The sequence below is a fragment of the Melospiza georgiana genome, chromosome 5 (genome assembly GCF_028018845.1).
Source record: "Melospiza georgiana isolate bMelGeo1 chromosome 5, bMelGeo1.pri, whole genome shotgun sequence".
Classification (NCBI taxonomy): Eukaryota; Metazoa; Chordata; class Aves; order Passeriformes; family Passerellidae; genus Melospiza; species Melospiza georgiana.
In genome coordinates, this window is record NC_080434.1 from 67,196,112 (window position 1) to 67,222,690 (window position 26,579).

The 26,579-nt window shown below is 60.5% G+C and overlaps 1 protein-coding gene across 1 annotated transcript in view; it reads right to left on the reverse strand.

Annotated features, from left to right (window-relative positions):
- The window catches only part of LOC131083915 (disintegrin and metalloproteinase domain-containing protein 33-like), a 36,048-nt gene extending 9,715 nt beyond the window's left edge, over nucleotides 1-26,333 (reverse strand). Inside the window, exons 1-16 of the mRNA XM_058024919.1 lie at nucleotides 26,216-26,333; nucleotides 23,570-23,652; nucleotides 14,734-14,810; nucleotides 12,208-12,283; nucleotides 11,595-11,671; nucleotides 10,195-10,381; nucleotides 9,107-9,172; nucleotides 8,946-9,017; nucleotides 8,202-8,368; nucleotides 7,963-8,047; nucleotides 6,961-7,103; nucleotides 4,577-4,754; nucleotides 3,381-3,470; nucleotides 2,908-3,103; nucleotides 1,960-2,068; nucleotides 975-1,179 (exon numbers count right to left, since the gene is read on the reverse strand). Of these exons, the coding sequence (XP_057880902.1) occupies nucleotides 975-1,179; nucleotides 1,960-2,068; nucleotides 2,908-3,103; nucleotides 3,381-3,470; nucleotides 4,577-4,754; nucleotides 6,961-7,103; nucleotides 7,963-8,047; nucleotides 8,202-8,368; nucleotides 8,946-9,017; nucleotides 9,107-9,172; nucleotides 10,195-10,381; nucleotides 11,595-11,671; nucleotides 12,208-12,283; nucleotides 14,734-14,810; nucleotides 23,570-23,652; nucleotides 26,216-26,333 (1,929 nt within the window). The remainder of the gene's footprint in view (nucleotides 1-974; nucleotides 1,180-1,959; nucleotides 2,069-2,907; nucleotides 3,104-3,380; nucleotides 3,471-4,576; nucleotides 4,755-6,960; nucleotides 7,104-7,962; nucleotides 8,048-8,201; nucleotides 8,369-8,945; nucleotides 9,018-9,106; nucleotides 9,173-10,194; nucleotides 10,382-11,594; nucleotides 11,672-12,207; nucleotides 12,284-14,733; nucleotides 14,811-23,569; nucleotides 23,653-26,215) is intronic.
- Between the last annotated feature and the right edge of the window lie 246 nt (nucleotides 26,334-26,579).

A 26,579-nucleotide genomic window follows, 5' to 3' on the forward strand; every position in this document is an offset into this window, starting at 1 on the left:
CACATGGTTCCAGCCAAGGGATTCCACTCCCACCCCCTCCACACAGACCCCTGCCAGCTCCTGGAGAAACCATTTCCATTTGGCCCCAAAACCAAGAGAAACCATTTCCCATTTGGCCCCAAAACCAAGGGAAACCATTTCCATTTGGCACCAAAACCAAGGGAAAACATTTCCCATTTGGCCCGAAATCCCAGGCACTGGCCAGAATAAACAATGCGGCATTTCAAAACTAAAACTGGCCACATTTCCTCATGGAAATGTCACTGCTTTGGCCTCCCCAGTGAAGATTTCACTGTTAAAATGCCAAACTGGGAAGGCTGTGTCTCCACAGCCAGCCCTCTCTGGAACACATCCCTGCTGCCCTGGCTTCCAGCAGCCTCTGCCCTCTCTCAGCTCCACTGGCCCCCTCCAAAGCTCTTGGAGATGCAGGAGCTGCAGACAGCAATGCCCAGTTAGCACTGGCTTTGTCACATGGATTCCTGGCAGAGATTTCCTGTTTCCTCTGGGAAACAATCTCTTCATAGGAGGAATCCTCAATCAAATCCTGGGGCAATTCCTGCTGGGGTTGCTCCACTCTGAACCAATTTGGTGAAGAAGTTTGGAGGGCAGAAAGAATGATTTGGTGGCCTAAACATGATTGAGCATCTGGTGATGCCCACAAATGCCCAGGGTGAGAAGAACCTGGTGGCCCACAAACACCTGGTGGCAGCCAGAGGTGACACTGAGAGAACACCTGCAGGTGTGCAAGGAACCACTGCAGGGTCTGGCTGTGACACAGGGAATGGCCATGTGCAGCCTGGAGCTGGGTCAGAGCCCAGAGGAGGTGCCTGGAGCTGGGTCAGAGCCCACAGAACGTGACAGGAGCTGGGTGAGAGCCCTGGAGCTGGGTCAGAGCTCACAGAAGGTTCCTGGAGCTGGGTGAGAGCCCAGGTCAGGTGTCCCTGAGCAGAGCCCGGGGCAGAGGGGACACTCACCATGCCATCCCCGCACTTGGTGCCCGTCAGCACCAGCCCTGGGTCGGACAGGTCCTCCTGGTCGTCCTTGGCGCTGTAGACGAAGGTGCCCCTGCACTTGACCTCGCGGCCCTTGAGGCGGATGGTGGTGTCAATGGACACCGTGTTGGTGCCCTGAGGCTTCTTGGCAGAGCTCTGGCACTGGATCTTCCCACACATGGCGTCCCTGCAGCGGGCACGGCCGGGAGGAGATGGGACAGCGGGCAGTGGTGCCCCCTCAGCCCCCCAGCCCCAGCATCCCACACCTGGGGGTCATTCCCATGGGGTTATGGCCATGCTGGAGAGGCTCAGTGGGTAAATCATGGACAGCACATGAATGGTGGAGGGAAACAGCCAGGGCAGGGGAGGGGAGGAGAGGCCCTGACATCCCTGGGGTCACTGGGAACACCAGAGAGCACAACTCCCTAAATGTGGCACTGGGACACCAGAGAGCACAACTCCCTAAATGGGGCACTGGGACACCAGAGAGCACAACTCCCTAAATCTGGCACTGGGAACACAGAGAGCACAACTCCCTAAATGTGGCACTGGGACACCAGAGAGCACAACTCCCTAAATGGGGCATTGGAACACAGAGAGCACAACTCCCTAAATGTGGCACTGGGACACCAGAGAGCACAATTCCCTAAATGGGGCATTGGAACACAGAGAGCACAACTCCCTAAATCTGGCACTGGCTTTGATTGCCCAGCAGGCTGGGCTGGGAGCTGCTGGTGGTGGGACAGCAGAATCACAGGATTGAGGCTGGAAAACACCTCAAGATCTCCAGGTCCCACCTCCCAGCAGTGATGGGGACAGAGCTCAGGAGGACCTGGTGGCTTTCTGGGGTACAAACCAGGGCTGATTCCCGAGGGTAGGGCTGATGCAGGGCCCTCCCAGTGGCATGACAAGGGTGGCAGGGGTACAGGAGTGGACACAGAGCACCCAATGCCAGCGCTGTGCCCACCTCTTGTCACACTTGACGTAGCGGCCCTGGCTGTCCTTGCCGCAGTTGCCGTAGGTGTTCCCTGCCATGTTCACGTCCTGGAAGCAGGCATCAGGGGCTGGCCACGCTCCTGCACACAGGGGAGAGCTCTGGGAACCCTGGCACAGGCAGGGACCCACAGCAGGAGCAGCACACGGGGCTCAGGGAGAACACACCAGGGACAGCTGTCCCAGGAGCTGCTGCTGTGGGTGTCAGGCCAGGGACAGGAGGGATGAACTTCCCCATTCTCTGGAGGCTTGTGGAGGATTTTGGTCAGAGAATGGGTTGGGTTGGAAGAGACCTTAAACCCACCCAGTTCCACCCAGGGCAGGAACACCTCCCACTGTCCCAGGTGGCTCCCAGCCCCAGTGTCCAACCCTGGACATTCCATGGATCCAGGGGCAGCCACAGCTGCTCTGGGCATCCCCCATCTCTGGCCTTCGGCATTCCAGGGATACAGGGGCAGCCACAGCTGCTCTGGAAACCCCCTCACCCCATTCCCAAGGATTTGGGGTTCAGAACTGTCCCCTGGCCGTTGGTGTGGCTGTGGCTGTGCCAGGGCCCCCATGCAGCACCTGCAGCCCCACAGGCAGCCCAGGCTGGTGCTGCAGTGAGGGATGGGACTGACCTGGCCCCCAGAGCTGCACGCACTGCTGCTGGTGGGTCATGCACACCCCATTGCTGCAGTGAGGGAGGTTTGGGACTGACCTGGCCCCCAGAGCTGCACGCACTGCTGCTGGTGGGTCATGCACATGCCGTTGCTGCAGTGAGGGACTGACCTGGCCCCCAGAGCTGCACGCACTGCTGCTGGTGGGTCATGCACACCCCATTGCTGCAGTGAGGGACTGACCTGGCCCCCAGAGCTGCACACACTGCTGCTGGTGGGTCATGCACACCCCATTGCTGCAGTGAGGGAGGTTTGGGACTGACCTGGCCCCCAGAGCTGCACGCACTGCTGCTGGTGGGTCATGCACATGCCGTTGCTGCAGTAGGCCTGGCCCTGGGCGCACGAGGAGCCGTCCAGCAGGTACACGTTGGGAGGGCAGTACGGGGACGCTCCCGTGCAGAACTCGGGCAGGTCACAGGAGCCAGCGGCCTCCCGGCACAGAGTCCCGGCCACCTTCAGCTGGGGACAGAGGGACAGAGTGGGGACAGGGAGCAGTGACACAGGGACAGAGTGGGGACAGGGGGCAGTGACATGGGGACACTGGGGGGACACACACAGGCACACACTGGGGACAGGTGGCACTGACACGGGGGCACACTGGGGACAGGGGGCACTGACATGGGGGCACACTGGGGACAGGGGGCACTGACACGGGCACAGACTGGGCACAGGTGGCACTGACATGGGCACACACTGGGGACAGGCGGTGGCACAGGGTGCTCAGGCTGGGTCTCACCTTGCAGCTGTGGCAGCAGTCACCGTGGGCACACTGGGCCCCCTCCTTGAGCGTGCAGTTGTGAGCGTTGCAGCAGGGGTTGGTGCATTCCTGTGGGGAGCACAGAGCTCCATGGGCTGGGGCTCCATCCCTGCCCCATTGCTGCCCCACCCCTGCCACACCCATCCATGGGCTGGGGCTCCATCCCTTCCCCAGCACTGCCCCACCCCTGCCACACCCATCAATGGGCTGGGGCTCCATCCTTTCCCCAGCACTGCCCCACCCCTGCCACACCCATCCATGGGCTGGGGCTCCATCCCTGCCACACCACCGCCCCACCCCTGCCACACCCATCCATGGGCTGGGGCTCCATGCCTTCCCCAGCACTGCCCCAGTCCCTGCCACACCCATCCATGGGCTGGGGCTCCATGCCTTCCCCAGCACTGCCCCAGTCCCTGCCACACCCGTCTCAGAGCACCCTGCTCATCCTGCAATGGGGAAACTGAGGCACAGAGGGCAGGGGGGAGAATGGGCACTCAGGGGAAAGTCAGGACTGGGATAGATGGATTCAGGGAGGTGGGACTGGGAAAAGCACTTGGGATGGAGTCCCTGTGGTGACAGCAAACCCTTCCCTTGTAAATGCCCTGTGCAGGAATTCTCTCAGCTGAGGAGGACTGTTGCAGACATCTTTTATGGAAAATTCTTTCATTAGGATTTTCCCTCCTAAGAAGCTGAGAGGCCTCAGGAACAAAATGTAAACATTGATTATCTGATGCTGTGGAATGCAACAGGTGCATCTGTGATTGGCCTATGTTGGTTGTTTTTGATTAATGGCCAATCACAGTCAGCTGGCTTGGACTCTCTGTCCTAGCCACAAGCCTTTGTTATCATTCTTTCCTATTCTATTCTTAGCCAGCCTTCTGATGAAATCCTTTCTTCTATTCTTTTAGTATAGTTTTAATGTAATACATATCATAAAATAATAAATCAGCCTTCTGAAACATGGAGTCAGATCCTCATCTCTTCCCTCAACCTGGGACCCCTGTGAACGCCGTCACAGAGGACCCCTCTGCCCTTCCACCTCCCACAAGGGTCACTCTGTCCCTCCAGGTCCCAGGAGGACCCCCTGTCCCCCCACATCCCACAAAGGACCCCCAGTCCCCCCACATCCCACAAAGGACCCCCTGTCCCCCCACATCCCACAAGCCCCCCTGTACCTCCACCTCGCCGCAGTCGCAGTCCTCTCCCTCCTCGCGGAAGCCGTTGCCACATTTGCGTGCCACCACCAGGTCCTTGGTGTCGGGCAGGTTGAAGAGGCACATTCCCCCTCCCTTCTGGAAGTAGCTCTCCAGCTGCCTCCTGCTGCACGAGCTGAACACCCGCGGGAAGGGGTGCCTGGGGGGACACAGGGGAGCAGGGCCAGAGGAGGTGGGGAATGGTGAGAAATGGGAATTCAGCACATGGACAACTGGCACAGACCCTCCCCAGAGCAGATCCCCATTGCTCAGTGACCCAGGTGAGACAGAGTGGAAATTCTCCAGAGCAGAAATCCATTTTGATTCAGGTGAAATGTACATCTTTGAGTCTGTGGTTAGCAAACATAGCTATGTAGCCTGACTGCAAGGCCTAGGCTCAGAGAAACTGCTTCAGTGAAAGAGAGAAGAGAAGAGAAGAGAAGAGAAGAGAAGAGAAGAGAAGAGAAGAGAAGAGAAGAGAAGAGAAGAGAAGAGAAGAGAAGAGAAGAGAAGAGAAGAGAAGAGAAGAGAAGAGAAGAGAAGAGAAGAGAAGAGAAGAGAAGAGAAGAGAAGAGAAGAGAAGAGAAGAGAAGAGAAGAGAGAAGAGGCAGAGTGTGATAAAAAAAGACAGAGAGACTGCTGTGAGAGGAGGTCAACCTGACCTAGGAATTCTTTCTGATAAAGAAGAACTAGCGGCAAATGTTATGCAAAATTTGTAAAAATGAAGATGTATGAACCTATTGTGAAATTGTATGCATATATATCTGAGAGGGGGATAAAAAAGGACCTGAAGTTCCCAGAAGTACCCATGTTCATTTTGAAGAGAAGGATTCCCACATGCCTCCAGCACATACTGGCTTTACAACTTTCACAAGAAGTTGTGGAGTTTTGATTATCTCTGCAAAACAGTGTCACCTCTGCCCTGGGACACCACAGACACACCCAGGGCAGGTCCCCACCCCTGCAGGGCCCTCTGCTCCCACTCAAGCCCCTTCCTGTTCTCACTGATGCCAGCCCAGCACTGCTGCAGGTGCCACCTCTGCCCTGGGGCACCACAGACACCCCTGAGCCACAGCAAACCCTTTCCTGTTCTCACTGATGCCAGCCCAGCACTGCTGCAGGTGTCACCTCTGCCCTCAGCCACAGCAAACCCTTTCCTGTGCTCACTGAACCCCACAGCAAACACCCACCTGGGCCCCACAGCTGAGATGGGTGAACATCACCTAAAGTTGAAGAAATACAGAAAAAAATACCAGAAACTACCCAGAGAGCAGCAAAAAATAAAACAGTCAGAGCCTACAGTGTGTAAGGAACTGAGGAACAGGAAAAACACTCATTTTCTACAGAACCTCTGAGCAAAGTTCTTCTGTAATTTCACCGTTTGCAGAGGTTTCAGTGGTTTATGAAGAAGGAAGCATTTCCTTCTTGAAAAAGAGTTTCATTTCCCCTTAAAGCTGAAAAAAATTTCATACCAGGACATCTCATTCTCAAGATGACTCAGAGGACATATTTTAAAACTGGTTTTGAAATCTCTTGAGCTGGAGGGAAACCTGTAAGAGCCTGCAGGTTACGGAGGCTGAGCAAGCCAATGTACCCCACATGTATTTTTATATATATTCATATACATGGCTGTGCAAACACAGCCAGAAATGTGCTGTTCCCCACCACAACCCGCCCAGGCAGAGGTTAAATCCTGTGGGATCAACACCAGGGTCTGGCAGCCCTGAAAGCACAACTGGGGTCCCACTGTTCCTTCCTCATTGGAAGAGCAGGTGGGTTCAAACACAGGGAATGAACAGCTGAATAAACCCTACTTTCCCTTGGGGCAGGGACATCTGGGATGAGACATCCTCAGAAGGGAGAGAAGGACTGGAAAGGAAACTGGCACCAACCACATGGATTGTGAAACCCACCCAGTGCCACCCTGCCATGGCAGGGACACCTACCACTGTCCCAGGGTGCTCCCAGTGTCCAACCTGGCCTTGGGCACTGCCAGGGATCCAGGGGCAGCCACAGCAAATCTGGCAATTCCTGCCCAGCCAGGAATTCCTTGCCGAGATCCCAGCCCAATCTCCCCTTTCCCAGTGGGAGCCATTCCCTGGCTCCTGTCCCTCTGTCCCTTGTCCCCAGTCCCTCTGCAGCTCTCCTGGAGCCCCTGCAGGCCCTGCCAGGGCTCTGAGCTCTGCCTGGAGCCTTCCCTTCGCCAGGGGAACATTCCCAGCCCTGCCAGCCTGGCTCCAGAGCAGAGGTGACAGCATTCCCTGCCTGCACCCAGCACCATGGCCTGGGGACACATCCAGGGCACTGGGGACACACCCAGGACACATCCATGGCTCTGGGGACACTCCAGGGCCAGCAGCACTCACCCAGTGGCCGCGGCCATGACGCAGCCGCCCTGCTCAGGGGTGGCCTCGGTGCAGCAGCCCGGGCTGTCATGCACCAGGCCGAAGTTGTGGCCGATCTCGTGCGCCATGGTGGCGGCGGCGCCGATGGGCTGCTCCGCGTGGTCCTGAGGGAGGGGACAGCACGTGTCACCAGGGCCACTAGGGAGGGACAGGGTCACCCACAGCGAGGGACAGGGTCACCCACAGCCAGGAGGGGACGTGTCACCAGGGCCACCCACATCAGGGAGGGGATGTGTCACCAAGGCCAGCACCAAGGGACAGGGTCACCCACAGCCAGGAAGGGACGTGTCACCAGGGCCAGCACCAAGGGACAGGGTCACCCACAGCAGGGAATGGGGCTGGACATGGGAGGGAACACTCTGTCCCGCAGGAGGAGAGGTTGGAGGAAGGTTGGTGGCACAAGCGGGGTTTGGTCTCCTATGTTTCCCTGTGGGACTGGTGGGAAGCTCTTGGCTGGGGCCAGCTGCTCAAAACCCGGGGTACATCCCAAAACCCAGAAACCTGGGTGCCCCCCACCACCCTGCCCAGGGAATACAGGTCACCAAGGCCACCCCATCATGCCCAGGGCCACCATCTGGAGGAGCAGAAGAGATCTGGGCAGAGATGGGGGCAGAAATCCAGAGCAGAAGCAGGGACAGGCAGGGGCTCTCCAGCCCGAGGGACAGGAGCAGCACAGGAGTGCTGTGCCAGCTGGGAGCTGGGGGTGGGAGACCTTCAGCAGCCCCTTCTCACCTGACCCCTGTGCCCCTGGCCAGCACCTGAGGGGGTCAGGAGCTACAACATCACCCCTCATCACCTTCAGGCTGCCCCCCAGGTCAAGGGCTACAACATCACCCCTCATCACCTTCAGGCTGCACCCCAGGCCCAACTCAGGGGTGCTGGCCCAGCCTCAGGGGCTGCTCCTCCAACCCCAGGGGGATCTCCCCCGGGCCGGGGTGGCACAGGGACCCCAGCCCCCCTTACCACGCTGACCCCTCCGGAGTTGTCGGCGCTGCACATCCCCTCCAGCGGGGCCATCCCGATGGTGGTGCCCCCGAAGGTCTTCCCTCTGCCGGGCAGGAGAACGGGGCCAGCTCAGCACTGGGGATCAGGAGTGCCCAGCCCCAGTCCGGGCAGGAGAACGGGCCCAGCTCAGCACTGGGGATCAGGAGTGCCCACCCCCAGCCAGGACCCCCTCCCAGCGCCCCCAGCCCCAGACCCACGTCAGCAGCTGGGCGTTGTCGTGCCTCTTGCGCGCCCTCAGCGATTTCTTCCACTGCAGGAAGGCCCAGAGCGTGGCGTTGGCGTCGCTGCTCACCGCGCACTGGTCCCGCTCCGTCCACACCTCCAGCCCGATCAGGGCCACCTTGATGTTCAGCAGCCTGTAAAACTGCAGCAGGGCATCCAGGGGGGCATGGGGGCTAAAATTCCCTGCACCCTCCCTCCCTGCTGTGGGGTCCTCGTGTTTCCCTGTGGCTGTGTGACCCCAGAACACACCTGTCCCATACCCACCTGCAAGCATGGCTCCACAGGCACAGGTGTGGGCAGCCAGGGGGGCACGATGACATTCAGTGACAACACCTCTGTGTGTCCCTTCTTTGGAAATGATCCAAAAATGATCCAGGCAGGGGCCAGTGAACACTTCCCTGCCGAGCTCAGCCCACGGGTGACAAAGCCCTTCCCACCGTGTGCTCAAAGAGCTCCTGAACTCCTCCCTGGGTGGCCAAGCCCTGGCACAGCTGCCCAGGACGGGGGTGCAGTCCCCATCCCTGAGGGGATTCACAGTCACGTGCATGTGGCCCTTGGGGACATGGTCAGTGCTGGCCTTGGCAGTGCTGAGGAATGACTGGACTCAAAGGATTTAAAGATCCTTTCTGACCTTAACAGTTCCATAATTCTGTGATTCCTGGCCCTGGTGACACGGGGACAGTCCCTGGGGCCACACAAGGGTCTGGCAGGTCCCTCACCTTGTCCACGTAGTTTGCGATCTCCACGATGCGCTGCTTGGTGTGGCCCAGGTTGCGGTTCTGGTTCCTGTACTGGAGACAGGTGAGGATGGGGAGGCCCATGGGGTCAATCCAGGGCAGAGACAGAGAGGGACCCTGGTTTTCTGCCCCCCAGCGCTCACCAGGGTGTGATCAGCAACGATGAAGAGTTCCATGTACTTCATGGTCCTCCAGGCATCCCTTCTGGCCTGCAAGGCAGACACAGGGCTCAGCAAAGAGGGGCAGCCCTTGGCCCTGGGCACCCTCCAGACACCATGGAGCTGCTCAGGAGGGACAGCTCAGAGGGGAAACTGAGGCACAGGGTGGCAGAGAACGTTTGGGTGGCTCCAAATGACCTCACGTCATATCCCCCATGATAGGATGCAGCACCAAGACCGAACCCAAGCATCCCCTGGGGTTTCCTGCCTAAATTCAAGCCACACAAGCCACCCACAGAGATCCTCTCACCCCACCTGCCTGCACGGCCTGCCAAGCTGCCAGGGACATGGGAGCTGTCAGCAGTGCGGAGAGCCCCTCACAGCCCTCTGCCTGTGCCCAGACAGATCCTGAGTGGATTTCCCCAAGTGGATTTACCCTTGAGAATTCACCTGCAAGGATTCACCCACGAGGATTCACCCAAGTGGATTTACCTGTGAGGTTTCACCTGTGAGGATTTACTCATGAGGATTCACAGTAAATTCATCCATGAGGATTCACCCATGAGGATTTACCCGAGTGGATTTGCCCAAGTGGATTCACCCATGAGGATTCATGGTAAATTCACCTGTGAGGATTCTACCACAAGGATTTACCCATGAGGGTTGACCCAAGTGGATTCACCTGTGAGGATTTACCCATGAAGATTCACAGTAAATTCACCCGTGAGGATTTACCCAAGTGGATTTACCCAAGTGGATTCACCCGTGAGGATTCACCCGTGAGGATTCATGGTAAATTCACCTGTGAAGATTCACCCGTGAGGATTTACCCGTGAGGATTCACAGTAAATTCACCCATGAAGATTCACCCAAGTGGATTTACCCAGGTGGATTTAGCCGTGAGAATTCACCCATGAGGATTCATGGTAAATTCACCTGTGAAGATTCACCCGTGAGGATTCATAATAAATTCACCCGTGAGGATTTACCTGAGCGGATTTACCCATGGAGATTCACCCGTGAGGATTTACCCATGAGGATTTACCCAACTGGATTCCCCCCTGAGGATTTACCCGTGTGTGCCGTGGCTGGAAGAGCCGGGCCATGCCAGCCACGGTGCTTGCCAGGTGCTGGCCGTGCCCGCAGGTGCCCCCTGGCACAGGCAGGTGTTCTGCTCGCTGGAGGAGATGTAGGCCGGGCTCGGGGGGCCCCAGGGGGCTCAGGTAGTAGCTGGTGTTGCTGCTCAGCACTATGAGGCCCCTGGAGATGGGAACAGCCCCGATGGCTCCTGTGGTGCTTCCCCCTGCACTGCCCCAGCCCCTGAGGCCCCACAGACTTGTGGCACACCAGCCTGGTCTGTACTCAAGCTGGGAGCAGGGACAAGAATTGGGGATCTCTGCTCAAACAGCCCCAGGACAAATAAACCCTGGGCACCCAAACCTGCCCCCTTCAGAGCACAGGCCAAAGCTTGGTCTGGGACAGCTGCTCTGGGGTGCAGGGACCTGCCCCTCCAGGGATAGAATTCCTGGGAATAAACTCATACTGCCAGGAATATCGTCCCTGCCCAGCCTGCTCAGTCCTGGGGCTGGGGGAAGGGTGGGAGAAGGAGGAAGGACAAGGTAGGAGTCATGGGAAAATCAGCCCATGAAGCATTTGGAGCTGGGCTTGCAGGAGCATTGGTGCTGCTTGGGTGGTCCCAAAGGGGACCCCTGCAGAGAGAGGGAGCAGTGGATCCATCCCACCTTTGTCAGCTCCTCAATCCACCAACCCTGTGTTTCTCCAACCCTGATTCCCCCATACCCTATTCCTTCCTCCATTCCCTACTCCTTCCTCCATTCCCTATTCCCCCATTCCCTGTTCCCCTATTCCCCACTCCCTATTCTCTGTTCCCCCATTCCCCATTTCCTGTTCCCTGTTCCCTCACTCCCTGTTCCCCATTCCCTATTCCCCCATTCCCCGTTCCCCTATTCCCCACTCCCTATTCTCTGTTCCCCCATTCCCTGTTCCCTGTTCCCTCACTCCCTGTTCCCCATTCCCTATTCCCCCATTCCCTGTTCCCCTATTCCCCACTCCCTATTCTCTGTTCCCCCATTCCCCATTTCCTGTTCCCTCACTCCCTGTTCCCCCATTCCCCCATTTCCCATTCCCTATTCCCCCATTGCCTATCACCCCATTTACCGTTCCCCCATTCCCATCCCCCATTCCCCATTCCCTGTTCCCCATTTCCCATTCCCATTCCCCCATATCGTATTCCCCATTCCTCATTCCCATTCCCCATTCCCCAATACTGTATTCTCCATTCCCCCATTCCCCATTCCCTGTTCCCCCGTTCCTCCATTCCCCATTCCCATTCCCCAATACCGTATTCCCTGTTCCCATATTCCCCATTCCTGTTCCCCCATACCATATTCCCCCATTCCCATTCCCCATTTCCCCATTCCCGTTGACATTCCCCATTCCCATTCCCCCATACCGTAATCCCGAGCAGGTGCTGAGCACGACCCAGGAGCGGCGGTGGCCGCGGACGTGCCCGTGGTAGTGGCAGTGCTCCTGGAGAGAGACAGGGGGACCTTCCTCAGCGGGCTGGGACCAGCAGCCCGAGGGCTGCTCCCAGAAAAGCGCCCCTTTTCCATTGCCCCTTTTCCATCTCCCCATTTCCATCTCCCCTTTTCCATCTCCCAATTTCCATCTCCCCTTTTCCATTTTCCCTTTCCATTTCCCCTATTCAATTTCCCCTATTCCATCTCCCCACTTCCATTTCCCATCTCTTTTCCCAGCCCGGCGAGCGCTGTTCCCCGCACCGGGAATGGGAATGGAACGGGGTCAGCCCGGGACAGAGCCCGGCGCCCGGCGCGGCGCTGGAAGGGTGACACAAGGCGGTGGGGCCATGGGGAGGGAGGGCCCTGCCCTGCTGTGTTTGTGTCCCGAGGCGCTGTCCCGGGGCCCGGAGCCGCAGCAGTCGAGCGCTGCCGCATTCCCGCTGCCGTCGGGGAATCTCGGCTCCACCCGAACCCCGAAACCCAGAGGGGAGCGCCCCGCGGCTCCATCCGAACCCCGAAACCCAGAGGGGAGGGCCCAGCACCCACCGTGTGGTTGGGGGTGACCGTCACGGGCTGGCCCTGCTCGCTGTAGTGCGTCTCCGTGTAGCCCGGAGCCAGCAGCCTGCGGGGACACAGCGGGGACAGTGGGCAGCGCCTCCAGGGCTGCCGGCACAGCAACGCACCGAGCCCCTGAGCCTGGGCCATCCACACATCCCCTCAGCCCCCTGAGCCATCCCCACATCCCCTGAGCCCCCCGAGCCCCCTGAACCATCCACACATCCTCTGAACCATCCACATATCCCCCTGAGCCCCCCGAGCCCCCTGAGCCTTCCATATATCCCCCTGAGCCCCTTGAACCCCCTGAGCCACCCACACATCCCCTGAGCCCCCTGAACCAGGCTGGGCCATCCAGAAGAAGAAGAAAAAGAAGAAAAAGAAAAAAAGAAAAAAAATTTAAAAAAAAAAAGAAAAAGAAAAAGAAAAAGAAAAAGAAAAAGAAAAAGAAAAAGAAAAAGAAAAAGAAAAAGAAAAAGAAAAAGAAAAAGAAAAAGAAAAAGAAAAAGAAAAAGAAAAAAAAAAAAAAAAAGAAAAAAAAAAAAAAAAAAAAAAAAAGAAGAAAAAGAAGACAGGTTTTCCTGCATTGCCCAGATCTGTGTGACCTTGCCCAGATGCCCGGGTGATGGGTATCTGCTGGAAGGCTGCAGTGCCCTGGGGATGGCAGGTCCCTGTGGGGATGGCAGGTCACCCCTGGGCTGGCAGGTCCCCATGGAAGGGCAGCACTCCTGTGGGGCTCAGCCACCCAGAGAAGGACAAACGGGGCCAGGTTTTCCCCTGCTCTCAGTTTAGACTCATTTTTGGGGTTTGGCTCCATCCCAAAAGTTAAATTCTGCAGAGAAAATAAAGCAGCACTCCCAGAATAGCTCCCCTGCCTCTCCCTTTCTGCTTTCAGCCAGCCTGGCCCCAGAAATGTCACTGTGGGCACGGCTGTGGCTCCCCACAGCCTGTCCGTGGGTGCCTGGCCCCAGGGACTGCAGCCACAGCCCAGACAGCAGCCACAGCTCAGCCTGCCTCCTGCCAGGGACACTGGGTGGCTGCCAAGGCAGGGCCTGGCCAGCTTGGGGACACGGGGACATGGGGACAGGGACGGGACAGCTGGGCTGGGGACACAGGAATGGCAAATCCTCCTGCCATGGACTGGGATGGCTGAGCCAGGCACAGCCCGGGCTGGCCCCACAGCAGGGACGTGCCCTCCAGGCAGGGCAGGGAGGGCAGGACCAGCCTGCTCCACCAAGCAGGGTGAGGGAAACACCCCGGGACGCTCCTGGGGACCGAGCAGAGCTCCCAGTGCCAGGAGGAAGGTCTGAGGCCAAACCCAGCTCACTGGGCCAGGGGCTCACTCACAGGGCTGAGGCAGCAGTTTGGGTGTCCCCACACTGTGTCCCCATGCTGTGTCCCCACAATGCGTGTACCCCCAGGGCAGTTTGGATGTACTGTCCCCAAGCTGTGTCCCCGCTCTGTGTACACCCCTAGGGCAGTTTGGATGTCCCTACGCTGTGTCTCCATGCTGTGTCCCCACACTGCGTCCCCACAATGTCCCCACAGCCACTCTGGGGTGCCTTGGGTGCTGTGGACTGCTCTGGGTGCTCAGGTCCCCTTTGTGCCACTGTCCCCCAGCTCACCCAGAGCTGCCCCTGTCCCTCCTGCCCCCTCCAGAGCTCCCAGTGCTCTCCCTGTCCCTCCTGCCCCTCTCCAGAGGGCACAGTGGCACAAGGGGCAGAGGGCACACTCAATGTAGCCAGGCCTGGAGCACCGGCCAGACACGAGGCCAAGCTCTGCCCATCACATTTCATCCCCCACCACCAACCCCAGTGCCCACAGCCCTCAGATGGGCAGAGGGACCCCCAGTTCCCCTTCTTGCACACCCGGAGCTGTCACTGGGGCCCAGGGGACACCGTGGGGCTGGGTTTGTACCCACCAGCAGCAGGAAGGGCTCAGCTCTGCCCCGCTCAGCACGGGACACAAACCCATCAAGGGACAGAGAACTGGAGCTGCCCCAGCCCTGGCAGTGTCCCCAGCCCTGAACGGGGCCTGCAGCAGCCTGGGCTGGTGGCAGGTGTCCCTGCCATGGCAGGGGTGGCACTGCATCTTCAGGGTCCCTTCCAGCCCAAACAACTCTGGGGTTCTGGGGCTCTGTAAAATGCCACGAGGGCCCAGGCAGAGGGACAAGGAGGGCAGGACAGATGGACACAAGCTCTGTCTGTGTCCCAGGGGAGGGGAGTGTCCTTGTCCCAGGCTGGATGAGTGTCACAGGGCACAGGGGACAGGAGCTGCTGCCACATGCATCCAAACTGACCCAGAGCAGGAGCCCAAAGGAGGTGACCAAGGAGGCAACAGGAGCATTCCAGCCCAAATGGAGCCACACTGGGCTGTCCCTTCCCCTGCTGGCCACAACCCTGCCAGGCCAGGTGGGTCCCTGGCAGAGTGCCCCGTGCCCCATGTCCCCTCCCCAGCCCAGGCAGGCCCCTGGCAGGGTGCCCCATGCCCCCTCCCCATTCCCAGCCCCACACTCACTGGTTCCTCTCCAGCACCAGCACGAGCTCTCTGCCCTCAGCTGTCACAGCCACCTCTGCCCGGGCAGGAGCCACCACCTGCAAGGAAAGGAGGGATGGGCTCAGACAAGGTCCCTGTGCCCAGAACCTTCCTCTGCTCCAGCTCCAGGTGCATCCCAGCCTCTCCATCCTGGGGAAGGGGATCTCCCTGAACTCCCAGCCAGCAGGGATAATGGGGCAGTCACAGGAGGATAATGGGGGATTTACAGCAGGGATAATGGGGGAGTCACAGGAGATTCAGGGCTGAGGCAGCAGACCCCAGCTCTGTTGCAGCTCCCCCAGGGAAAGGCAGAACAGGATGGCCCCAGGATGAGGAGCAGCACCAGGACCACCCTGAGCAGGGTCTCTGTGTGCTCCATCCCAGCTCAGCTCTGCCCCAGTGCAGAGGCTGATCCAGGGAAGGGCCCTCAGCCCTGGGAGGGACATCAGTACCCTGGGGGGATGGAAATCACCACCAATACCCGCCGGGCACCGGATGAGGGCCGTTAAAAATACCTCAGAGCGGCGGCACAGAAAGGAAACATTGACTCAGCTTCCCCAGGATGCTGGTGCCTTTACTCATTCTTTACTCATTCCCTCTCTTCGGAGGGTGTTGGACGGGAACCTGGCTCTGGAGCCAGCCCAGCTGTGTGTGACAGGAGGGGCCAGAGCCCACAGTGCTGCCCTTCCCTGTGTCCCCACACTGTCCCCAGCTCTGAGGACACTGAAAGCATGGCCCTGCCTGCTGCCCATGGTCTGGACTGTCCCTGAGCTCTGAGGTCCCCCTCAGTCTGTCCCGGGGCTCTGAGGTCCCCCTCATTCTGTCCCCATCCATGGAGCACACAGGGAGCCCAGTGGGCTGCCAGCCCACAGGACCCCATCACTGCCATGGCCGTGGGTCTGGCCAGCTCTTCCTGGCCCTGGAAGGAAAGGGGACAGAGGAAGGAGCCATCCCTGGCTCTGGAAGGAAAGGGGACAGAGGAAGGAGCCGTCCCTGCTCTGGAAGGAAAGGGGACAGAGGAAGGAGCTGTTCCTGGCCCTGGAAGGAAAGGGGACAGAGGAAGGAGCCGTCCCTGGCCTGGAAGGAAAGGGGACAGAGGAAGGAGCTGTTCCTGGCTCTGCAGAGAAAGGGGACAGAGGAAGGAGCCGTCCCTGCTCTGGAAGGAAAGGGGACAGAGGAAGCAGCTGTTCCTGGCTCTGCAGGGAAAGGGGACAGAGGAAGAATCCATCCCCACAAGGCCCCAGCTCTGGCTGCCCTTGGCATCCCATCCCTGCAGCTGGAACACAGGAATGCAGCAAGGAGGGGCGGAGCTGGGTGATTCACGGCCCGGGATGAAGCAGAGGTTAAGTCCTGATTCCCCAATTCCTGTGGAGCTGGATTCCCTGTGGATTCCCCAATTCCTGTGGAGCTGGATTCCCTGTGGATTCCCCAATTCCTGTGGAGCTGGCTGTGCTGCTGCTCCTCCAGCCCAGGCCCCCTGCCCTGGCTATGGGGGACACCAGGGGAGCCCCAGGGGAGCCTGCCCTGAGCTCGGGACAGAGGGACAAAGGGACAAAGGGATAAAGCATTTGGGTGCAGAGCAGCGAGGTGCTGGCACTGCTGCCCCCGGGCTGCGGGGTCTGTACTGCCGGGGGTCTGTACGGCCGGAGGGGCTGTTCCTGCACACCCACCCCGAAGGCAGCCCCGGGCCGGGCCGTCCCAGACAGAGCTCAGGGTGCTCAGGGTGCCCGTGGGTGGCTGCGGCTCCGAGGAGCCCCCGCGATGAGCTCCGGGTGCACAGGGCAGCGAGGTGCGGCTCCTGCCGGGCGGGATGGGGGGATGGAGCCGGGAGGGAGCCGGGGACGGGGATGAGGATGGAGCCGGGAATGGGGATGGAACGGAGATGGAGCCGGGATGGGGCGATGGAGCCGGGATGGAGCCAGGATGCAGGGCTGGAGCCGGGAGCGGGGCTGGAGCCGGGATAGAGCTGGGAATGGGGCTGGAGCTGGGAACGGGGAAGGAGCCGGGATGGAGCTGAGAACAGCTTGAGCCGGCAATGGGGATAGACTTGGGAATGGGGATGGAGCCGGGATGGAGCCGGGAGCAGGGCTGGAGCAGGGATGCGGCGATGGAGCCGGGAGCGGGGATGGAGCCGGGATGCGGGGGTGGAGCAAGGAACAGGGATGGAGCCGGGAGCGGGGATGGAGCCGGGAATGGAGCAGGGAACAGGGCTGCAGCTGCAGCCGGGCTGGCTGAGCTCCCTCCGCCTCCGCCTCCCGCTCCATGTGCCCAGCTCCAAAAAAGGCGAGCAGCCCCGGCACTGTCAGAGCACAAACCCGCAGCGCAGGGAGGCCCGGCCCGGCCCCGGCACCTCCCGGCGGCTCCCCCGGCCCGGCCTGGCCCCGAACCGAGAGGGCCCCGGTGCCGAACCGAGCGGGATCCTGGTGCCCGAACCGAGCGGGGCCCGGTGCCCGAACCGAGCGGGATCCTGGTGCCGAACCGAGCGGGGCCCGGTGCCCGAACCGAGCGGGGCCCGGTGCCGAACCGAGCGGGGCCCGGTGCCGAACCGAGCCGGGCCTGGTGCCGAACCGAGCGGGTCCCGGTGCCCGAACCGAGAGGGCCCCGGTGCCGAACCGAGCCGGGCCCGGTGCCGAACCGAGCGGGTCCCGGCGGGCAGCGGCTCCATCCCCGCTCGGCGGCGCTGGGAACGGGCGGTATTTTTGGAACACGATCTTGTACAAACATCGCTCTCTGGCCAAACATGGTCTGTACATTTTTCTCGCCGTTTCCCTCCTTTCCCCCGCCTCTTGCCCTCCCTTTTTCTCTCCCCGTCTCTGATCTCCCCAGCACCCGCTCCCTGCAGCCCTCTCCTCCTCCTCCTCCCCACCAGGTCCCGGCCGGCTCATTCCCGGTTTAGAATTCCCCAGCAATTACTCCCTGCCTCGCCTCCAGAGCCCTTACTTGCAGAATGTTCTTTCCCAGCTGCCGTCTTAAAGGGAACGTGCGTGTCCGGGGTATCCCGGCCCCGGCAGCTCCCATCCCATCCCATCCCATCCCATCCCATCCCATCCCATCCCATCCCATCCCATCCCATCCCATCCCATCCCATCCCATCCCATCCCATCCTATCCCATCCCATCCCATCCTATCCCATCCCATCCCATCCCATCCCATCCCATCTCATCCTATCCCATCCCACCCATCCCATCCCATCTCCCAGGGGCTGGAGAACAAGCAGCTGCTGTGGGACATGTATCCCCTCCCCGGCAGGGGATGCACCACAAGCTCTCCTCCCCCCGTGCCTCAGTTTCCCCTGGGAGCTCCTGGAGGGGCAGCGGGGAGCAGGGATGGATCCTGGTTCCAGCTGGGATGGGCCCAGCTCAGCTCCTGCAGGGATCAGCACAGTGAAAGCAGGGAATGTGGGCAGCCCTGTGCCAGGCAGGAGCCAGGCTCCGAGGGCAGGCAGGGTGATGGCGCTGATTGACCGCTGCTACTCGTGCCCCGGGCGGGCAGGGAGCTGCCCCGGGGCTCCTGACAGGATCTGCACACTGGGAATGATCCAGGAGCAGCCTCCTCCTGGCTCCAGCCTCCTCCTGCCCTCCAGCATCTTCCAGGTTCCAATATTATCCCTGGCTCCAGCATCATTCCAAGGCCCAGCATCATCCTGGATTCCAGAACGTTTCCGACACCATCCCAGGTTCCAGTATCATCCTTGGCTCCAGCATTATTCCAAGGCCCAGCATCCTCCAGAGCTCCAGCATCATCCCAGGCTCCAATATCAGCCTGGGCTGCAGCAACTTATCAGGTTTCAGCATCATCCCAAGGTCCAGCATCATCCTGGATTCCAGAACATTCCAGCATCATCCCAGGTTCCAGGAGATTCCCAACTCCAGCATCTTCCTGGGCTCTGCCATTGTCTCAGGCTGCAGCATCATCCCAAACTCCAGCATAATCCTGTGTTCCAGCACTGTCTGGACTCCTGCACATTCCAAGCTCCAGCAACATCCCAAACTTCAGTGTCATCCCAGGTTCCATCATCCTGGGCTCCAGCACCATCCCAGGCTCCAGTACATTCCAAGCTCCAGCATCTCCCCAGGCTCCAGCATTGTCCTGGGCTCCAGCATCATCCCAGGCTCCAATATAATCCATATTTCAGCATCTCCCCAGGCTCCAGCACTGTCCTGTGCTCCAGTACATTCCAAGTTCCAGCATCATCACCCTGGGCTCCAGCACATCCCCAGTTCCAATTTAATCCTGGGCTCCACTGTGACCCCAGGCTCCAGCATCCTCCTGGGTCCCAGCATCCTCACAGGCTCCAGCACTGTCCTGGGCTCCTGCACTTTCCAAGCTCCAGCAACATCCCAAACTTCAGTATCATCCCAGAGTCCATTATCCTGGGCTCCAGCATCATCCCAGGCTCCAGTACATTCCAAGAATCCAACATGGGATTCCATGTTTCAGCATCACCCCAGGCTCCAGCACATTCCAAGCTCCAGCACCACCCTGGGCTCCAGCACATTGCAAGTTCCAATTTCATCCTGGGCTCCACTGTGACCCCAGGCTCCAGCATCCTCACAGGTCCCAGCATCCTCACAGGCTCCAGCATCCCCACAGGTCCCAGCATCCTCACAGGCTCCAGCATCCTCACAGGTCCCAGCATCCTCACAGGTCCCAGCATCCTCACAGGTCCCAGCATCCTCACAGGCTCCAGCATCCTCACAGGCTCCAGCATCCTCACAGGCTCCAGCATCCTCAGAGGTCCCAGCATCCTCACAGGCTCCAGCATCTTCACAGGCTCCAGCATCCTCACAGGCTCCAGCATCCTCACAGGTCCCAGCATCCTCACAGGCTCCAGCATCCTCACAGGCTCCAGCATCCTCACAGGTCCCAGCATCCTCACAGGCTCCAGCATCCTCACAGGTCCCAGCATCCTCACAGGCTCCAGCATCCTCACAGGCTCCAGCATCCTCACAGATCCCAGCATCCTCACAGGCTCCAGCATCCTCACAGGCTCCAGCATCCTCACGGGTCCCAGCATCCTCACAGGCTCCTCCTGCTCCCCAGTCTCTTTCTCCAGTCCCCACCACGAACAGAGGAGTGCCCCAGTCCCCCCCAGTCCCTGCATCCCCTCTCAGCCCTGCTGCAGGTGCAGGGGGTGGCCCTGTCCAGGCCATCCAGCACAGCCAGTCCCCAGGGGCTGGGAGGGGCTGCAGTGATGGAATTGCAGCTGGGATGGCTCAGCCTGGCCAGGCCCCAGCCTGTGACCAGCCCAGGGACCCTGCAGGCCCAGCTGGAGTCTGGTTTAACTTTTCACTCCATTGATGAGACAAACCCCAGTGCTTTGTGCAGAGGGCCAGGGGGTTGAGCTGCCCTTCCCCGTTTGCCCACAGCTCCCAGCCCATCCAGCTGCCTCCATCCCTGCTGGGAAGCTCCTGCTCAGGAGCAGGCTCAGGGAGCTCAGAGTTCCCTGGGAATCACCCAGGCCAGCTCCCAGAGCTCAGCTCCCAGCCCAGCCATCTGCTCAGGCTGCTCCCCCAGGCCCTGAGCTCCCAGGGAAGCCCCCAGAGCCCGGATGTGACAGGGAGGAGAGGATGGAGGCTACCAGGGGTGCTCCAGGAGGATTTGCTGATGGGATCTGCAGCTGCTGGAGCAGCTGGGCTGCACCAGGGCCTCCCCAGGCAGCCAGTGCCAGCTCTGAGGCTTGAGGAGGGGCCAGCACTGAGGCTTGAGGAACACAGCTCGGGATTGCATCACTTGGCCAATGCCAGCAGCATCCAGGAAGGAAGCTCTTACACCCACTGCTTTCTGGAAAAGCATTCCTGGGAGCCAGGAGCACCCTTGGCAGCCAGGAACATCACTTGGAGTCAAGAGCATCCCTGGAAGTCAGGAACATCCAACCAGGAGCACCCCTGGGAGTCAGGAACATCCCTGGGAGTCAGGAACATCCCTGGGAGTCAGGAACACCTCTGGGAGGCAGGAACATCCCTGGGAGTCAGGAAGCAGGGCAGCCAGGCCCAGGGGTCAGGGCAGGGTTTGGGCTGGTTCAGAACAGAACTGCCAGGGTTTGCTCAGTGCAGCCACATCTGGCACAGGGAAAAGAAGGGGGAAACAAGGGGGAAACAAGGGGGAAACAAGGGGAAAAGGGCTTCCCTGCAGGGAGCAGCGCAGGGAAGTGCCCTCAGCACCGCAGCACATCCCAGCCACTGTGAGCAGCCTGATCCTCCCCTCTCCTCCTGCTCCAATTGGAGAAAGCAATTCCAAATGGAAGGGAAAGAGGCAGGGGGAGCCCCAAGGCTGAGCAGGCTCTGGGCTGGGACAGGGCATATCGAGCCCTTCCCCAGGGCTGGATACTGGTGGGATGCCCAGGGTGGAGTGCTGGATACAGCCCCATTTCCATCTCTGGGTACAGCCCCATTTCCATCCCTGGGTACAGCCCCATTCCCATCTCTGGGTACAGCAGCCATTCCCATCACTGGGCACAATCCCCATTCCCATCTCTGGGCACAATCCCCATTTCCATCTCTGGGCACAATCCCCATTCCCATCTCTGGGCACAGCCTCATTCCCATCTCTGGGTACAGCCCCATTCCCATCCCTGGGTACAGCCCCATTCCCATCTCTGGGTACAATCCCCATTCCCATCCCTGGCTCCATCCCCATTTCCATCTCTGGGTACAATCCCCATTCCCATCCCTGGCTCCATCCCCATTTCCATCTCTGGGTACAGCCCCATTCCCATCTCTGGGTACAGCCCCCATTCCCATCTCTGGGTACAGCCTCATTCCCATCTCTGGGTACAATCCCCATTCCCATCCCTGGCTCCAGCCCCATTCCCATCTCTGGGGTCTGGAAAAGCCCCTGGCAGCCCGGGCAGCCCTTGCCCCCATCCTGGGCAGGGGCAGGAGGAGCAGCCCCGGGCAGGGATGGAGGATTCTGGGGATGCCTGGGCTGGAAGCCACCACCCGGCAGGCTGGCATGCTGCCTCCTGGCACAGCTGGCATCCCCACAGACGCGATTATTTCCAGAATCCCTGCTGGAGGGCGGCAGGAGACGGGGTGGGGACTGAACGGACTAAATTGATCCTAAAAATGAGCCTCAGCAGTACCGGGGCTGTGTCTGTCCCTGCCTGGCTGTCCCCATCCCTCCCCAAAGCCTCTCCCTGCAGCTCTGCCCAGCCCCGCTCCCTCCCTGCTCCGTGTCCAGCTCCTTGCTCATCTCCTTGTCCAGCTCCTTGCTCAGCTCCTTGTCCAGCCCGGCGGGGCTGCGGCGCAGAGGATGGCAGCAAACACAGGGACCTGCCCGACACCCCAGCCCCGAGCCTCGGAATCCCAAAACCCTTTAAAAGCCCCAAACCCCCCCGGGCGCCGTTTGCACCGCCGGTACCACCGAGGCACCCATAAATAAAGGAGCAGAAATAATCCTGCCCAATAATCCTGCCCTGCCACGCGTTCCCTGTCTCAAGTGGCTTCAATTTAAATATAGACGGGGCCGGGGCTGCCAGCGGGAGGGGACATTCCTGCAGGCTGGGGACATCTCTGCAGGGAAAGGACATCTCCCAGGCCGGGGAACATTTCTCCAGGTCAGGGACATCTCCCCAGGCCGAGCACAGCACCCACACGGGCCCTTGCAGCTCCAGCAGGAGCAGCCAGCCCGGGTTCCTTCCCCTGGGACAACCAGGGCAGCCCAGAGCCCCCTCCCGAGCCCGGCCGGTTCCACCTGTGGCAAGGAAGGCTCGTTTGGAGCATCTCAGGTGAGATGGCCCCGGAGGCCCCTCCCAGCAGCGCTCTCAGCCCCTCGGAGCCCTCGGAACCAGAGCTGGGAGAGGCTGGAGCTGCCTAAGGAGCCCCCGGCCCCCCAGGGATGTGGGGACAGCAGGGAGAGGGGGACAGCCCTGGCAGGAGATGCCCTCTGCTCCCTGCAGGGCCCTGCTCCCAAACCTGCAGCACTTTCCCTTGGCTGCCCCTCCTGTCCCAGCCAAACCAGGAGCAGACAGATCACCTGAGCTCCTCCATCCCAAACCAGGAGCTGACAAATCACCTGAGTTCCTCCATCCCAAACCAGGAGCTGACAGATCACCTGAGCCCCTCCCATCCCAAACCAGGAGCTGACAGATCACCTGAGCTCCTCTCATCCCAAACCAGGAGCTGCCAGATCACCTGAGCTCCTCCTGTCCCAAACCAGGAGCTGACAGATCACCTGAGCCCCTCCCATCCCAAACCAGGAGCTGACAGATCACCTGAGTTCCTCCATCCCAAACCAGGAGCTGACAGATCACTTCCAGCTCCTCCTACCCCAGCCAAATCAGGAGAGATCACCTCCAGCTCCTCCCATCCCAAACCAGGAGCTGACAGATCACCTCCATCTCCTCCCTCTGAGCTCTCCAGCTCCCATCCACTCACCCTGCAGCTCCTGGCCATCCTCCTCCTGCCCAGCACTCATTAACACCATGTTTAATTAACACACTGCTGCATCCTCTGCTTTACCTCTTCACCACCTGAGGGTGATGATGAATCCTGACACTCCCCAACCTGCTTATGGATCCTGAAATTCTCAACCTGCTCATGGATCCTGAAATTCTCAACCTTGCCTTGGATCCTGAATCCCACACCCTGCTCATGGATCTGAAATCCACACCCTGCTCATGGATCCTGAAATTCTCGACCTGCCCATGGATCCTGAAATCCACACCCTGCCCATGGATGCTGCAGCCCAAGGGCTCCATGGTGTCCCAGCAGGAAGGCTGTGGGCAGAGCAGGGAAGGAGGAAGGAGGAGGGAGGAAGCAGGAGGGAGGAGGAAGGAAGGAAACAGGAGGAAGGAGGGGTTTGGGATCACCCTTACCTGCTCCTGCAGGCTGACAGCCCTGCGGGCACGGCCCCCCAGCAGCCAGTGGGGGGTGACCCTCTCTCCATGGGACAGGGACCCTGGGGACAGTGGAGGAGAGAGGAGAGAGTTGCTGAGCAGAGCCTGAGAGAGCTGCAGCCCTGCACAGCCCCAGCACAGGGACAGAGATGGGCACCCACACCCAGAGCCTCCTCACGGGTGTTCCAGGGGATGGACCCAGCCCCGAGCCAGTGCCACTCCCAGTGTCACCTCCTCCCCAGTGTCATCCCCTACCCAGCCCCAGGACAGTGTCACCCCCTCCCCAGCCCAACCCCTCACTGCTGGCTCAGCCTTGGTCCTGGAAGCTCCCAGTCCCATTGCTCCCACCCAGGCCCCAGGGCCCCAAATCCCTAAATCTGCCCCTGGAGATGCAGCTGCCCTGTGGGAGCTGTGCCTGCTCTGCATCCCTGGAGTGTCCCAGGCCAGGCTGGACACTGGGAGCAGCCTGGGGCGCTGGGAGGGGTCCCTGCATGGCAGGGGTGGCACTGGGTGGGCTCTGGGGTTCCTTCCCACCCAAAGAGCTCCATGACTCTGTGCTCAGCAGGCAGGGTGGTTCCATCACCCCAATGCAGCTCTGTGCCCCAGGGCTGGGCTGCAGCAGGATCCCGAGGGCCGTGCCTGTCAGGGTTTGCTGAGCCATCCCAGCCCCCCCGGGCAGGCAGCACAAGCCATTCCTTGGCTCCAGCCAAGGCAGACAGACTTTCTAAGATTATTTTTTTCCTAAACAATGTGGCTGGATTTGACTGCAGCACAGGGAGCAGCCACTGATGACTTAAGCCCGGATGACAACAGAACAAAAAACGAAAATCTGAGGCTGCTGCAGAGAGGGGACGAGGCTGAACAAAAATGTCAAGGGTTGGGCCACCTTGCCAAGCCAAACGTTGTCAGGAGAGCTTGGGTGGAATTATCTTCCCCAGCGAGGTTATTTACTCAGAGAGTGGAATTACAGGGCTCAGGGCTCTCTGGTTTTAGAGCTTGTTTTGGTTCCCCGTGCTGAGCTCCGGGGCTTTGGCTCGAGGGAAGATGAAGTTGTTGGAAAGACAAAGGAAAAACAAAGGTGGAGCTGTGGGCTGGGAATTGCTGCCGGGGCTGGATGGGCTCGGGTCACCCCGCCCGGCCACCTTTGTCCCCCGGGAGCGCCGGGCGCTATCGCCCGAGGTATTTAATCAGTGCCATTAAATATAGCCTGGGATCAGATTCCAGGAATAGCTGCAGATAAGGGGTGGCACCATCCCAGCTTCCTTCTCCTCACCTCCTCCCAACGCGGGAGCCAGGCCCTGCACCCCGGCCTCGCATCAGCTCATTGTCCGCGGGGAAACTGAGGCACGGGAGCAGCCCCGGCGGGTTTGGTGCTCTCCCATTTCGGGGTTTGGTGCCTCCCATTCCAGAGCCAAGCAATAAATCCCTCTTCAATTCCCACTGGAGCAGGGCAGGGAGCTGTGCCGGCCCCAGCTCTCTCCCACGGCTGGGGAGAGGATGGGACACCAGGGGCTGGGCCGGGCTTCGGCCGCGTCCCAAAAATCCCTCAGCAGGGAGATTTAGGAGATGAGATTTCAGTTACGATATTTTAAATTTCCCACTGTTTTGTTTGTAGCTTTTGCTGGGAATCTGAGAGACTCGGAGCACGAGACGGGGCCTCCGAAATGGAACTCAAATAAACTCAAAGGCAGCGCAGAAAGGGTTTCCCACACCCCTCCTCCTCTGGATTTCCTGGAAAACATCGATCCCAGCCCTTTTAGGGAGCGCTGTGGGGAGCGGCGCTGCTGTGGGGATTGGGATGGTGGCACCCCGAGCTGCGGGGCTGGGGGAGCCCGGGGAGCCCCGCAGAGCCCGGGTCCCCCCAGAGCTGGCAGCTTTCCCTTCTGCTCCCTATCTAAACACAGCTCCGGCCCCACCGCCCTCCCGCTCCCCTCCCAGCTGCTCTCTTGCAGTTGCTGGAAAACTTCTCAGCAGCAGCCGAGAGCCCGGCAAAGCTCGGAAGTGAAAAATGCTGCAAGGAAAAAATGTGCTCTGGCTGGAGGAACATCAGCCCTGACTTCTTGGAAGGGCTGGGGAAGGAAACAGGGATAAGGAAGAGGCGACAGGGGGGCGAAGGGAAACGGGCAGCCCCTCTCCTCCTCCGGCTCCCATCTAAAAAGCGATGGGAGCGCCGGGGAAAGTCTGGATTTCCTCACGGACCGAACGAGCCACGTTTCAGGGCAAGACCCGCAGGGCAGGGCGGACTCCGCGCTCCTGCTCAGAGCCGCGGCTGGCTCGGAACGGGGGCTCTGAATTCACCCTCAGCTCCGGGGCTGAGACCGGCCCCGTGCCCGGTGCCCGGACCCTCCCCGTGTTCTGGGGCTGAGAGCGGCCCCGTGCCCGGTGCCTCCCCGTGTTCTGGGGCTGAGAGCGGCCCCGTGCCCGGTGCCCGGTGCCCGGTTCCTCCGCGGCCAGCGGGACCCGCGGGGCCGGGCCGGGAGCTCCGGGAGCGGAGCGGAGCCGCAGCGCGGGCTCTGGGGGCTCCCCGGGGGCAGCGAGCGCAGCCCGGATCCCCCATCCCGTCCCCATCCCATCCCCATCCCTATCCCATCGCACCCCGTCCCGCCGGCCCGCAGCCCCCGTTACCTGCCGGCCCCGCCCGGCCCCGCGGGGGCAGCCCCAGCAGGACCCCCAGGAGGGCGAGGCGCAGCCCCCAGCCCGAGGCCGAGCCGCGGCGGGGCCCGGGGGGGCCCGGCCCGGCCATGCCGCCGCTCCCGGGCTGTCACCGCCCCGACTCGGCGCCTCCGCCCGACCTCCTCCTCTTTATGCCGCGGGTCCCTCCCCCGCCGCCGAGCCCCGAGCGCGGCCGGCCCGGCCGGGGGGCGGCGGGGAGGGGGCGGCTTTGTTCGCCCTTATTTATTGCTGTGTTTCTTGGCCCGGCCCGGCCGCTTAATGAGAAACAGACCCGCGGCTCGGCGGCTCCCAGGCTTCCCCCGCCCGCCGCGGCTCC